This window comes from Cyprinodon tularosa, unplaced genomic scaffold, assembly GCF_016077235.1.
Source record: "Cyprinodon tularosa strain WSP-4 unplaced genomic scaffold, ASM1607723v1 ctg189, whole genome shotgun sequence".
Lineage (NCBI taxonomy): Eukaryota > Metazoa > Chordata > Actinopteri > Cyprinodontiformes > Cyprinodontidae > Cyprinodon > Cyprinodon tularosa.
Window position 1 is genome coordinate 3,127,050 of NW_024038669.1, and position 15,035 is coordinate 3,142,084.

At 38.5% G+C, this 15,035-nt stretch overlaps 1 protein-coding gene across 1 annotated transcript in view; it reads left to right on the forward strand.

Annotated features, from left to right (window-relative positions):
- The window catches only part of tmeff2a (transmembrane protein with EGF-like and two follistatin-like domains 2a), a 259,245-nt gene that overhangs the window by 238,817 nt on the left and 5,393 nt on the right, over positions 1 to 15,035 (forward strand). The window contains exon 9 of the mRNA XM_038282916.1: positions 12,343 to 12,501. Coding sequence (XP_038138844.1) covers positions 12,343 to 12,501 — 159 coding nt within the window. The remainder of the gene's footprint in view (positions 1 to 12,342; positions 12,502 to 15,035) is intronic.

Consider the following 15,035-nt stretch of genomic DNA (forward strand, 5'->3'; position numbering starts at 1 on the left):
CACTTACTTTAAATATTCATTTCTGACACTCATTTAAATTTATCTGCTGATGCAGGAATAATTTGCTATAGGAGATTCCTTATCTTCAAAGCATAATTCAGTTTATTGGCTCCAAGTATCTAATTTGCACTTCTCAATAAATTGTAACAGGTAGCGGCTAAATGTTTGACAACATCTGATAGGAGAACAGGAAGCTTAAATTACAATAGTCTGTGAGATGGAGAACAATTAAGGTTTAGCTGTGATTTATAATGAGATTTTGCACCTTTAGGCTGATTGTTCTGATTCACAGCCAGATCCAGCTTCTCTATGGCTTTGCTATGGACCTTGTATCTTTAAGCTAAAGTGGAGGTTTGACTCCTGGAATAATCTGTGGTTTACAGAAGCCCTCAGGCTAAGGAAATAAAGAAAAGAATCTGACTCATTTTCTCAGTCTGACATTGCCTTTTTTCTCATCTTTTTAGAAGTTTTCTGCCCCAGCATTCCAAACGCTGAATTGTTTTCTACATTCCTCCATTCTGATATGTACAGGGGTTGACGTCAAGGTTTTTTACCACTTGCCCTTCGTGCAAGTGACTTTCACATTTCAATTGCCCAGAAACAATTTTTACTTGCCCATTATAATGTTTGATAAATATAGTTCCTAATATTAATTTTTGTATATATATCAATGAAACATGTTAGTTTTTTCAATGTTTTTTGTAATGCAGTATTTTTTAAGTTTACAGGTTCCTGGTGTGTACAGTATATGCATGCGACAGGTAATGAACTCAAGCCTACATTACCGCGTTAACACGCTTTTCAATCCTTCCTGCACATTCTTTTTAAACGAAACTTTGCTTTAAACTGTTGTATGCTTAGTAAAATATAAATTGTAATGTTAAAAATCTAAAAAAAACTTGACAGGTTAAAAACTTGAGATAAATCACAAGACAGAAGTCAATGTCACACATGAATAACTTTTATTTTAGAGTCACGGTATGTTTATACAAGATAATACTATTAATATAATGTGAATTTTCTAGAGAATCATTATAAATAGTTATTTTATACAGGGTTTCCACAGTCTTACATCATTTCAGAATTCCCTGACTTTTAACTGACTCAGGATTAGTTTTCCCTGACAAAATAAATGCATCAACAAGACAATAATAATAACATAACAGGTCACCAAATTAACATGTTTAGCTCTATAAAATCTAAATGCACCTCTCCAATTTCTAAGAGAAAAAAATGTAATGAACATTTTTTAATGTATGACCTGAATCACTGTACAGAAGACTGCCATATGATAGAAATATTTACACTGTGCACATGGCGTACAATTATGCCAATTTTCCTAATCCCTGACCGATAATTTTTAATCTAGGGTTATCTGGGTGGTGGGTGAAATGGGTGGAGGGTAAAATAGCCTTGTTGTTGTTTTTTAGCCTGCCAAGTCGAAAAAAATGTGTCTGATTCGCGGCCGACAAAAATCCCCGAAGGAAAATCACGCAATCTGGCGGAAAAATCACGCGTTTTTTTTTAAATCACGCGGCTTTTTCAAATCACACGAGAATGTGTAAAAAAACAACAAAAATGGCACCGGCAATGCTTCTGGGTCGTTTTCAGCCATTGTTGGTGATTTTAAAGTTATTTTGAGTGATAAATAATTTTTTTTTTTGCCCGGCGTGCAAATGCAATGTAATCTGTACTCTCCTGACAATAAAAACTACTCGCCCTGGGCGATCTGCCGATGGTTAACATCGAGCCATGATGCAATAGTAAAGTAAAATTAGCTCAAAAATGGCTGTTCTGATTGCTAATTTGTTGTGAAAAAAATGGTTTGTACAGATACTGTGATACTGATTTTGGTTTTACAGATTGCACTGGTGTCCTTATGCGACAAACAATTTATATTGGAAATTATACATTAAAAATAAGCAACAGAAGATGAAATATATAGTTGGACATTTGGAGAGAAACTGTTCCTACTCCTCTTTAATTAATGCACCATAATTACTTATGATTAAGTGTTTACAGATTAATTAGTAACATATCTCTGAATTATTTATTAGCCATCTGTGAGGGCTAATTGTAAAGTGGTACCACAATAAGAAACACTCACTTTGAAAAAAAAGAATTTCACTTTATACAGACTTAGATAATGAGCCATCTCTTTTTCTGCCTTATAGGACATTGGTCCTGAAACAGTTGGAAAATCTTTAGTTTTGGCGCTGTTTACTGGATGAGAACCTAACAGTAACCCTAATAAATGTGGCCGTAGTTCCTAAACACGTGTTCATAGATATTTTAGGAGTTTTTTAACTCTAGGGTCAGTACAACTCTCCATATATTACTGGAGTTGTGGCTATTCTCATCATATTTTTACAGTCTTGGATCTACTAAATGAAATATTAAACTTAATCCTGTTTCGAATTTTGCTGAACCGAATTTTAATGTCTGCAACTCTAAGCTAATGCATATAAAATCAACACTAAAGCAGTTTATGTGCTCCAAAAATGAGCTGTAAGACTTATCACTGGCTCAGGTAATAAAGATCCAACTAATGAGCTATTCATTTAACTGCAGGCATTAAAGTCCAACGATTTCATCTCTGCCCATATAATGTACAGGCACGGTAATAATCTCCTTCCTTAAAGGCCTCCAAAGTTACTCTATATAAAAGAAACCAAGTACAACAGAGGATATCTGGAAAAACTGAAGTGTAGATAGTTCTTAACAATAATTGTTGATCGTTAGATTTAATCTGTGGGATAAATGTGATGAGGATTAAAGGCCCTCTTGTCAACGTTTAAATTTAAGTGTTGAACAAATATTGTAATTGCTTTAAAATGTAAACACTGGTTGCTTCTGTAAATGTAAATTTCCAGCTAAAAAACATTCAATTAATCCAACCGGGAAAAGCTGTTGTTTGTGAATCTAAGTTTATCGCTCTTATTGTAGAAACATAATAACTAAGCCTTAAAATGGATTTACTCTTTTGGAATACAGAGCTGTAGCTCACAGAAATCGTACTTTTTTAGGCGTTCTTCAAAACGGTGGAAGAACTGTGGTTTGAATATTTACATAGGGGGAGTGTTGGCCTAGTGCAGGGGTCACCAACGCGGTGCCCGTGGGCACCAAGGGGCCCTCAAGGACCACATGGGGTGCCCTCTTCGTCTTCTGAAAACAGAAGAACTCACTCAGAGGGTTAAGTTTATTAATTTTTTTTATTCTGTTGCTCTTGTTTTTAATCATTTATGTATTATTTCATCATGTTAACTATTTCATCGTATTTCAGTGGTTTCAAAATGACAATATTAAAAAGAAAATTAGAAATGAATAAAAGAATAAAATAAGAATAAAAATGTGTTTTTATGGATGAGATTTACTGTATGTGAACACTGATCCCTCCAGTTCATAGGTCAGTATTGGTAGCCCTTCCTATGACTCGGTAGCCATGAAGTAGCCCTGAGCCTTAAAAAGGTTGGTGACCCCTGGCCTAGTGAGTTATAGCAGTGCGCTTGTACGTGGTTCGATCACCACATCCTGCACTCTGGGTTTCTGAGAAAGACCCTTAACCCGTAACTGTTCCCCATGCGCCACACAATGGCAGCCCACTGATCCCCAAGGCAATGGATAAAATGCAGAGAAACATTTTTCAGGGAGTGGCGGCCTAGTGGTTAGGGCATTGCGCTTGGAATCCAGAGGTTCTGACTTGGACCCCCACTCCCATTGAATACCACTCTGGGTCCCTGAGCAAAGACCCTTAACTCCTGCTCCCTGAGTGCAGCACAATGGCAGCCCACGTCTCCCCATGGGGATGTGTTAAAATGCAGAGTTCATTTTGTCGATGTACTTGTGACAGTATAATGACAATACAACGCTGATAAAAACAAGATATTTCAAGATTATGGTTCTTTTTTTTCTTTTTTTATTTGAATAGGGACAATGCACATTAACCTCTTACACCCTCAGGGGGATTTAAATACATTTCTGCCTGACAAAAACACACAAAAGTAAATCACTTATAGCCTCACAGCTATTAGATTTAAGAAGAAACTTTTGGTACGTCTGTAAAGGTAAGATGTCATAGAATGGCTTTCTGGTGTCAGCACCATTGTAGCTTTGACCCTGCCTGAAATATTAGGGACAAAATACAAAATATTTTGCATTTTTTGAACCTCGCCAAAATTTTCTTTGAAATAAACATTGCAAAACACTACCAAAATATTATTTATAGCACAAAAAAGTAGTACAGACTTTTAAATCTAAATCTTTTGTAAAAATATACCAAATTTGGACTCAATCAGATGAATCATATTTATTTTAGAATGGTATTAGTGAGAAATTTCTTAGGCGGAGGGGCCATTTTGGCACATTTATCTAAAAATGTCACCAAACTGTGCCAAATGTTTTTTTTTTTTTTTTTTACATCAATACTGGGGGTTTGTTAAAATTACGAGGTCACGTAGCAGCTGGACCCACCGGTGGGTCCGTAGGGTTCTAGGGGAACATCAGTATAAAAACAACTAGGCAGCTAGTCCCTAGGCAGGCAAATGCATAAGAAAGAACATATAACATATAATACAAGCATCACAAGGAACTGTTAAGAGTTTAGTGGTTACATGACTGGTTTGTTTTCATCTGTAGTTTGAGCTGAGCTCTAAAGCTGATCAGTTCAGGGCTCTCCCGTATGTGTAGAGGAAGACTGTTCCAGATGTTAGTGGCTCTCACAGAGAGAGTGTTCTGACCAAAAGTTGTTCTTCTGTGAGGGACCTCACCGTCTCCTCTGGAGGAGGCCCTGGTTCTCAGGCCACTTGAAGTCTTGGGTTTGAACAGAGTAGACACAGGAGGTGGGGCTAGTCCATGCAGCGCTTTATAAATGAAGCACACATACTTAAAATCTATACAATTTTCAAAATTTAAAAGATTGTACTTGTTTAAAATATTACATACATGCAAAGAATTAAGTTTTTGGTCAAACACTTTTAGAGATTTTTTGTACAGTGATTCAATTAATTTTAAATTGGTAACTGTGGTGAGAGACCAACTTGTGATGCAGTATTCAATGTGAGATAAAATCATTGAGTGGAGAACCATTCTAGCAGCAACAAGTGTTAAAAAAGACCTGATTTGTTTAAAATGTTTAAGATTAAATTTGACAGTATTGGCAAGTTTTTTGATGTTCATTACTATTGGTTATTTATTTCTCTTTTTTAGTCTTCTTTTAGTTCTTCAAACTACTGCAACTAGCCTTTTACCAGTTTGTGAACCTTGCTGATAAAGAGAGGGACAGTACTTCAGAGAGCTTAAGCTTGGCTCATTTCTAGTTCCTAAAAACTAAGACTTGATTCATTTTTTACACACATTACTAGAAAGGAGGATAACTGTAGTTCAGAACTTTGATATTTGCTGTTTTAAGGTCTTGAAATTGTACAGGTTGAACTGGTGAAGGTTTCTATAGTTGCTATAGTTAAACTTAAAGAGACTATAGTTCTTGAAACTTGGAAGAGGAAACTCATAACATTATACATGATCTGCTGGAAAATGGAGGACTTATAGTTCATTCAGCTTCATTTTTGGGATTTTTTCTGATTATTTTAATGGATTTTTATAAGGTTTTTTCTTTATTTAATTAGTTATGATTACAATTAGAAGAACACCATCTGGGACTTTCTTCAAATTGTAATTAGATTGGTTTGCAGAAACATTTTAGAATTATTTTATTTAACTAGTTTTTCGTACTAGTCTGTATTCTGTACAGGTGAGAGCTAACAGCAGCTGTTGGATAATATCACACCAGAAGTTTGACAAAGTCAAAGCACCCTTGAATCTGGAAGAAACTATGATGTTATTTGGAAATTATAAACAAAAACACAGATATGAGTAAAAATAGATGGGGTAAGGGGAACTTTGTAGGTGTGAATATTGACTGGAAGATCTGCTGGGAGCCTCACATCAAATGTTTTCAGATTAAATTATCTGGAAGCATCAGGATTCCCGGCAAAGCAAAACATTTTCTGAACTACAAAGCAAACGCTGAAGTTCTCCATTACTTTGTGTTCATTGAAAAGGGAAATCAAAGGATGTCTGTAAAAGAATTAAGCTTCATACATTTCATATAGTTTTTTTTTTCCTTTTTAACCAGATAAGAAGATTATTTTAGTTCAGAACTTCCTGTTTGGTCTTTGAAGTTCTTTCAAACTACTGGTTGAAGTTCAGACTTTTTTTTCCTAATGTTTATTAATGTGCCTGATTGTAGATTTTAAAACTATTAGAGGATGTATCACATCCTGTAGTTAGGAGGGATTTTGGGAAAATACAGTGTTAACATCTTCCCTCAATATTGTTTTCTCTGGGGACAACATTGTTGGCTCTCCACCTTAAAATAATCCTCACTCATTAAAAGAAATCCAGTATCCTGGCTGATATACACTACAGCATTGAATAAAAACCACCAATCTCAATGGCCTCTTAAATGATACGGGTAAAATAAAGATGTAGATATTCCTGGCAGCTTTTTGTGGACCTGTTGCGAAGCAGCATCCGCCTGTTGTGCTAAAGATCCATAGTTCAAACCTCAATAATTTATCTATTGATTTTCCTTTGCTGCTTTTATCCTGAGTTTAAAGAGTTTCCATCTATTTTCATCCTAAAACACTCACTGGGATGCTTCTTCTGCAAGTGGAGTGGTGTGCATTCTGTCAGCAGGAGGCTGTGTTATAGACTAGTCACTGGTCTGACCCTCCTGCTTCAGCACCTGCAACGCCACCAAATATTTTCTACAGATTTATGATGAGAAAGAGATGCAGATTTAGTAGAATGATTAGAAAGCTGATTGACATTCTGCTTATTTATGTCCTGTATGTTACAGTCAGGGTGAGAAGGAGGGTGAGAAGATTGTCTATTCTTTATTTCTTGTAAGTTTTCAAAAGTGCAATGAGAATAATTAAAATCATCACAAACTCCAGACTGCGATAAGTAATAAGATTTCTTTCTTTTAAAGTATGAGAGAAAGCAAATGTTTCTCTAACCCTAAAAAGCCAGATTAATGATGTGCAACACAGGTTTTGGTTTACACAACAAATTCTGCTCCCAACAAATCGGTCCAGAGAAAGGAAGAAGATTCAGCAGAACCTTAGAAGCTGATTGGATGAAGCAACACCTAATACCAGCCTTAGCAGCTACATCTAAGAACTAAAATACTGCAGCGTGACTGGTTGACCTGTTTCGTGTCAGTCTGAAATGGTTTAAGCTGGGTGGATTCTAGTGTTTTTTTCACCCAACCTAAAAAAAAAAAAAGGATACTGAAGTAGATGCTTCCCTTGTTTGTTACTCAGTCGCCTGTAACTGTAGCTCAAGATCACTTTAACTCATTTGGAGTTCTTGTTATAATCTTTTTAACTACAAGATGAAGACCTGCCCACCGCTGGAACTTTGCCTGGACTTTTTTAAGAAACAACTAAAGACCCACTTTTTTAAACTCGTTTTTTAGTTTAATACTGTGTTTACTGCTTTTGTATGTTGTTTTAATTTATAGAAACTTTTTATAAATTTGTGCAGCACTTTGTGACCCTGGTCTGTGAAAAGTGCTATAGATATAAAGTTTACTTACTTACTTAAAACTTTTTTTGTTTGTTTTTTCTTTCACCTACTGGGGAGTATTGGGGTCGGCAACCCAAAATGAACAAAAGAGCAATTGGACCAAAAAAACTAAAAATAAATCTGTCTGGAGCCGCAAAAATGTAAAAAAATGTCTTATATATGCCTCATATAGCAACATGGGCTCTAAGTGTATTATACCACTATATAAAAGGAATATGTGGGCTTTAATATACAGTACACATTCATGATTAAATGTTAATCCTAGAGCAAATGTCACATAGCAGCATGAGGTGAGGGACGAGTAGTGAACGCTCTCACCGCGTACTGCCTCACCACCCTTTACCGCGCGGTTTAGGTTTTTGTTGCATTGATGAAATTATAGAAACATGATAAATGAGTCTTTCTATGGTGGACGTGTTTCTGTTTCTGCAATAGCACTATTTCTCTCACTCCCAGCTTGGCGGTCCTGCAGCTTTATATGCCTGGCACCGCGCTGCACTGGTTGCAAGTTATGACCACTGATCTCTATGGCTATGACGCAAAGTATTGTTTAAAATAATTTACTATTCAAATGTTTACAGCATTGGAAAACATAATACATTTTTCTTTGACCTCCTGCACACAATATATAAAAAAAATATATCGATTTTCATAAATTTTTGAAAAAAGCTCCAGGGAGCCGTAAGGGGGACGCTAAAGAGCCGCATGCGACTCCAAAGCCGTGGGTTGCCGACCCCTGACCTAGTGGTTAGAGCAGTGCGCATGTGCTCTGAGAAGGTTGCCAGTACCCGGTTCACTCCCCACAGGCGGCACTCTGGGTCTCTGAGCAAGACCCTTGATCCCTGATTGCTCCCCAGGCGCCACACAATGACAGCCCACTGCTCCCATAGGGGATGGGTTAAATCCAGAGGTACATTTCTCCATTGTGAGATCATTAAAGTCCAATTTTTAAGTAATTATTAACTACAAGATGTACCGTATTTTCATGACTATAGAGAGCAACCACACTATAAGCCCTGCCCACTAAGTTTTTTGAAAAAACTGGAGGCGTACATATATAATCCGCACCGGGCTATAAGCTGCTGATATCTACTGAACTGTCCACCAAACCTGTAGGGGGAGCTCTACATATATCCCCTGGAGTAGAGATGAAGTAGAATGCTAGCTCGCGTTAGCTTGTTGGCTCGCAGCAGCAAAGACAGGGCTTTGTCAGCTCTTTATTTCAGCTCTGCAGGAACTGAGCCCAGACTCTTCATTGGTTACACGGCTTTAATGCAGCACATAAATGTCAAAATATATTAAATTTGGATTTTTTTTCTCCGTCGTGCCTTCTGCTAGCATGTTCTTGTGCTAAATGAAAATTAGCCCCTTATTCTTTCATTTCCAAATTTGACTTCCCACTCTGGCGGTTAGGAAAAATCCATAGAAAAGCTGCACCTTTTTATAAGCTGCATGGTTCAAAGCGTGAGGGAAAACAGTAGCAGCATATAGTCCAGAAAATACAGTAGTTATTCACATCTTTTCTTGCATTCAAGCCAAAATCGCAGGAATAGAGGAAGATTGCAGGTGATGAGACTCTAGTGTAGGTTATCCGTTTGCTGCTACTGTCTGCTGTGCTTTCAGTGCATGTCAGAAATACCTTAGATATTTTCAGATTCTCCCTACTTTCATATATCAGTGGAGTGCAAAACCCTCAGATAAACTATGCAACTGATTGGTTGGAATATTTGATATCTTTGAAACAGAGCAGTAATACTTTCATCCTGTTGAACAACTAGGTGGATGTTAACCAGATTGGTTTTATGAAAATAGGGTTTTAGACAGAGGCTGAGTGGCACTAAGCTCTTATTTTGAAGGGCTTTCTCACAGCATCAAGAACAGAGACATTCAGACAAACACTTGGTTTCAAAAAGCTTTATTCCAGCACTCAGGGAAAGTGACTGCAGGGGAGACCAGATACATATATTATATCCATAGACAGCATGTAAAAAGCATGTAGATGTGATGGACCTTTTGAAACCCACCACACAGGAAAACCCTTTGCCAACATTTATAGCCTGACGCTGCAGCCGCCGGGGGTCCTGATGCCTCTCACTCCCTCTCCCTTCTCTCTAACCTCCATCGTCCCAGCTCACCCAGACAGACCTTCTGGTTGCATACAGAGTAGTTATTATCAGACCAGGAGTGTGGAGGATCTCTGCTGCCCCCTGCTGTTTTTCCCTCATCCGACCAGAAGCAGAGCTGTGTGGATTGGGAATGATGAGAGAGTGTGTGTGTTTGTATCTGAACATCAGTGTGGAGACAAAGCACATCCTCTAAACAGCACAAGGTTGCACTGTGCATCTCACACGCTGTCAGGTGAAGCAGCTAGAGAAAGTAAAGGAGACTCTGTGTGTTTGTGCTAAACAAGGATGTGCAGGTGTTAGTGGGTAACAACCTCCCCGGAGACAGCTGAGGCAGCGAGAGAAGAGGAGCTGCTGAGAGATATTAAAAGGAGGACCATTTTAGCTCATGTCTGACAACAAAGATCACCTCCATTAGTCTGTAAGTTCATGTGCTTCTGTTCTAGAGAGTGTGTTTATAGCCACACCACGTTGAACAAGTCATAACATGTTTGGAGAGTGAGCTGAAGAAGCCTCAGCAGATACATGCAAGGTGAAAGGTATTGATTATGTTTGATGAACGTACCCTCTTCACCTTGGTCTGTTTGATTCAGTAATTGATCGTTAAGAACGAAAGTTAATGTCACTTTGACATGACCTTCAGAAGCATAGTTGTTTCATAAAAACAAAATATTCACTAAAACCATAAAAACTATGACGGTAAAGTTGCTTATTGACCTTCCCTTAATGCTTTTTATTCCTTTCTGCTGAGATGAAACGCAGGAAAACTCTTCTGACCTGCAATGTTGCACATTAAATCCTTTTTGGTAAACTACAGCTCAGACGCTTGTTTTTAAAACCTCTGTTTGGGTTTTGCTCTTTGATGTTTTCCTTCTTTGACCTCTCATCAATAAAGTGGGATGTCAGTAGTTGATGTACGCATGATTCTCATTAAAACAAAATCTTCATAATGTGGAATTTTGCAGCTGGTTAAACAGTTTCTAGTATTTTAAAGCTCTATACTCATCTTTACCTACAGTTATGGAGTTTGCTCTATGTAAAGCCAAGTTAGCAGCTCCTTAAAGCTGCATTTTACTTTACAAAAATGACCAATAAGTAATCCATTTTGATAAGTTAAGGTTATATACACCAAGATCATTTACTCTGACCTGATAGTGTTTAGATTGTCCTTTTTGAGCCTAAATAGAATTCCAGTACATGGCTTGATGGGCACACATAGATATAAGTGGCACCATCTGCTGGCAGTACCACAGAACTATCAGAAAGCCAGATAGCGATTACTAAAACTCAACAGTATCTTGCTATAAAGCCTGACCAATATTACCAGTCTTACCCATAGTGTCCTAACAGAACATCAAGGAGAAAATAGGAGAAAACAGGGACACAACATCAGCTTAAGAAGCAGCCAATCCATCTATCTATCTTTTTATGATATTGTTCATACTTAGAAGTATCAGTATTAATAAGGACGTTTACTCACGTATCCATCAACTTAGCAGCTACATCTAAACATCCCAGCGGCTTTAGTTTCCACTTCAGTGAACACCAATGTTCATACTGTTTTCCCAGCATATTCCAGTCATTACCCCCATTTTTTTCCCTATTTTTCATCCTGGATCTTAGAATTTTCTTCCTTGTTTCCACACTTCGCTGGGAGGTACTAACTGGGTTAGCCGCAGTAGGCTACTACCCCCTGCATACCTGTGCACTATCATGCCCCCTGGTTATTGTAAATATGCACAAAGAGCTTTATATACTAGCAAACTGAGCAATAACAAAGCATAAAACACAAAAATAACATATAATACCCCAACAAGACATTGTAATCTTTCAGAAAAAAAAAAATTCCATCGCAGGGCGACCTGGGCAGGTCACCAATCCATCGCAGGGCAACACAGAGAAAAACAGGACAAACAACTATTCACACACACACCTTAAGGAGAATTTAGACAAGTCAATTAACCTAACAGTCATGTTTTTGGACTGTGGGAGGAAGCCGGAGTACCCGGAGAGAACCCACGCATGCTCAGGGAGAACATGCAAACTCCATGCAGAAAGACCCCGGTCCAGGAATCGAACCCAAAACATTCTTGCTGCAAAGCAGCAGTGCTACCCACTGCGTCACTGAACAGCCCGCTACTGGTCTATGAATTTATTTTTTTAAGTCAAATCAACTGAACTTTAAAGTGTCTTAAAAGGCGGGTAGTCTTACTCTGGACATTTTCCATCAGAACAGATGCATATAGGGCGAGCGGGGTGCAGAACAGCAGGTTTTACTGTCGCAAAAAAAAAAAAAAAAATCAGTGTCACTGTTATCTGTTAAGTGGGACTACAGCTCCTTTATTAGGATGAGGAGCCCAGAACAAAGAGAGGATCAGGCATGTCTACCCCCTTCCCTTATTTCCCAGTTGAGTCCCCATCAGTCACTTCCATCAGTCACAGCAAAAAAAAAAATAAGACACAGCGCATTCTATTCTGGAAAATGTCCCAATGTTTCAATTAGAAAATTATTAACCTGTCGCTCAGTGACTTTTTCTTCTCTGCCTCTTTCCCTCCGCTTTGTGCGCTTGTGTTTTTTTGCATGTGTGTGTGTGTGTGTGTGTGTGTGTGTGTGGGGATGTGATCTCAGCTGTCACTCAGGCTTCATGGGCCCCAAATGTGACATCAAGGAATACAACGTGCTGTATGTGGTGCCAGGCTCTGGAAAACTGCACTACGTCCTGATTGCCTCTATCATTGGAGCCCTGCAGGTGGTCATCATCTGTGTGGTGGTGCTCTGCATTACCAGGTGAGTCGTCACCTAAAAACACACACACACACATTCTCGCTTTGCTGTATGTAAAGTGGACCATGCATCGACTATTACAACCCTTCATTGATTTTTGGTCATTTTTAACTCTTTCTATGCTATAAACCATTCCACACCTAACCACAAACTTAAACTCAACTGGATTCACTCCTCAACCTCACCTAAAAAAAAGTATAACAGTCCTCACTTTGATGGTAAAAACACAGTAACTGATTTACAGACATGTAGAAAGACACGTGGAGACATATTTGCAGCAGAGCAGATCTTCATAAAGGGTGCAACGCAATTTGCGTGTGCAATTCAGCCATTTTTTTGCTTGTGTGCCTTTATGTGAAGATCATATTCCAATGACCAAACCACACAAATTTTTGTGTGGAGGACATGCTAATGTAAATACTTACAAAAACCCAAGCACTTTTTTATACCTAAAACTTGCTGAAAGCGCAAATGCTGGTGAAGATTCTCAGTCATCCAGGTCATAGTCATTCCAAAAGAGTTAAAAAAAACAAGTTGTTCCAAGTTGGGCGTCGTTTCGCTTCCCATTCAGGAAGCTTTTTCAATTTAGAAATAGCATTGATTTGCTTTATACAGTAGCCCAACAGAGCCTTACTTTTGCTTAGACAAAATGCAAATTGAAACGGACGAACGGGTCCACCGCTTTGGAATGAGGGTTGTTTGCTTATTTTGTTAGCCTGCAATGCCCCATATATGCTGAATAGGTGGGGTCTTCTGTTACACTGTAGAGTGGTTTGGTTGCGATGATAGCAGGAAGAGCTTAACTCAATTTTTGCAAATCTTATCATTTGTGCGATTAATTTCTTTAGATCAGGGGTCACCAACTTTTTAAGGCTTAGAGCTACATCATGGGCACTGAATCGTAGGGAAGGCTACCAGTACTGATCTATGAACTGGATGGGTCAGCCTTCACCTAAACTTCATGCATAATAAACATATTTTTAATTTTTCATTATATAAAAGCTAAAATGCCAACCAGGTTGGTGGGGGGAGTAATTAACCAGTGCTCTCCCCCATCCTCCTCCATGACTGAGGTACCCTGAGCATGGTACCGTCCCGCCACACTGCTCCCTTGGGGCGCCATTGAGGGCTGCCCCCTTGCACGGGTGAGGCATAAATGCAATTTCATGGTGTGCAGTGTTCACTTGTGTGTGCCAATGACAATGGGAGTTGGAGGAGTTTCCCAAAGGGCTTAAAAAAAAAATGTATCGTTCCTACTCTTGTCCTCCAGCGGCAGTTGCTGCCGTGAGGCGCCTCCCCTGTCCCAACCCCGTTCTCCCGCTCCCGCAGGAGTCCCTCTCAGCGCTGCAGTCAGAGCCGCAGGATGTTTACCCTCAGCATCCAGACTGCAAATGAAGCGCGCATGCGCCGGGATTGACGGCGCAAATTGATCACAATAATTAAAATATATAAATAAAAAAATAAAATAAAAAATAAATAAATAAACATTAATGGACAGAAAAAAATAGCTCTATATATTGTTCAGTAAAGTGAGTTTTTGTCTTTCTGTAACGACATTATTTCTCCCACAGCATCAATAACATGCAAATCACTTCCTGTGGTAGATTATGCAAATTAGGCGATGACGTCATTTAGCGACTTTTAGCACAGCCAATAGCTACTTTCCTTACTGAGGAGTTGGAAACACTGAAGATAGCAGAAACAGATAGAATAAAAATTTAACCATAGCTCCCTGGTGAGTTATTTTGTGTCAGACCCTGAGGGCCCCTTGGTAGACCTTATTGAACAAGCAAATAGTTTTTGGTCCAGTCATGATGCCATACACATGTAAGTAGGAAGGACGATGCAATCGGATTGGAGCAAAGAACAGTATTTAACATTAAGATCAGCTGTATGAGTGCAACCTAATAGTTAATCCACTCAGTACTGATTCAGGGAGGCCACATCTTGGAGAGTTTTCAACTCATGACTTACCTGAGATAGATTAATGAATAAGGAAAAAAACTAATAACATTAAAAGGCCTGAATACCCCCCTTTATAAGTAGGTGTGACCCGGACTACCTTGCATTTGGATCGGCTTTAGTGGGCCTGTGGTAGCCGCTTAGATAACCATAGTTTTCTCCTCTTTTTCGGTATTTAGACATGGCAAGTTCCTTAGCAACACTTCCTTACAAATGCATAAAGCAATGAGCAGCAAATCAGACTTTTGCCTCAACTGAATATGTGTAGATTAAAAGCTCCTGAGCCTGGAGGAAAATTAATAAAGGTCACAGAGTTCCTCACCTCAGGGAGAACGGGCTGTCAGTTCCCACAATGGCACGTACAAATCTGAAGAACACTCTGCACACTCATCTAATTGTGTGAGCTGTGCTTTAAAAGGCATTATATAACGACTAACAAATACTCATACTACATACTATATTTCTACTATATACACTACATATGTCTATATATATATATATATATATATATATATATATATATATACACTATATTGCCAAAAGTATTTGCTCACCTGCCTTGACTCACATATGAG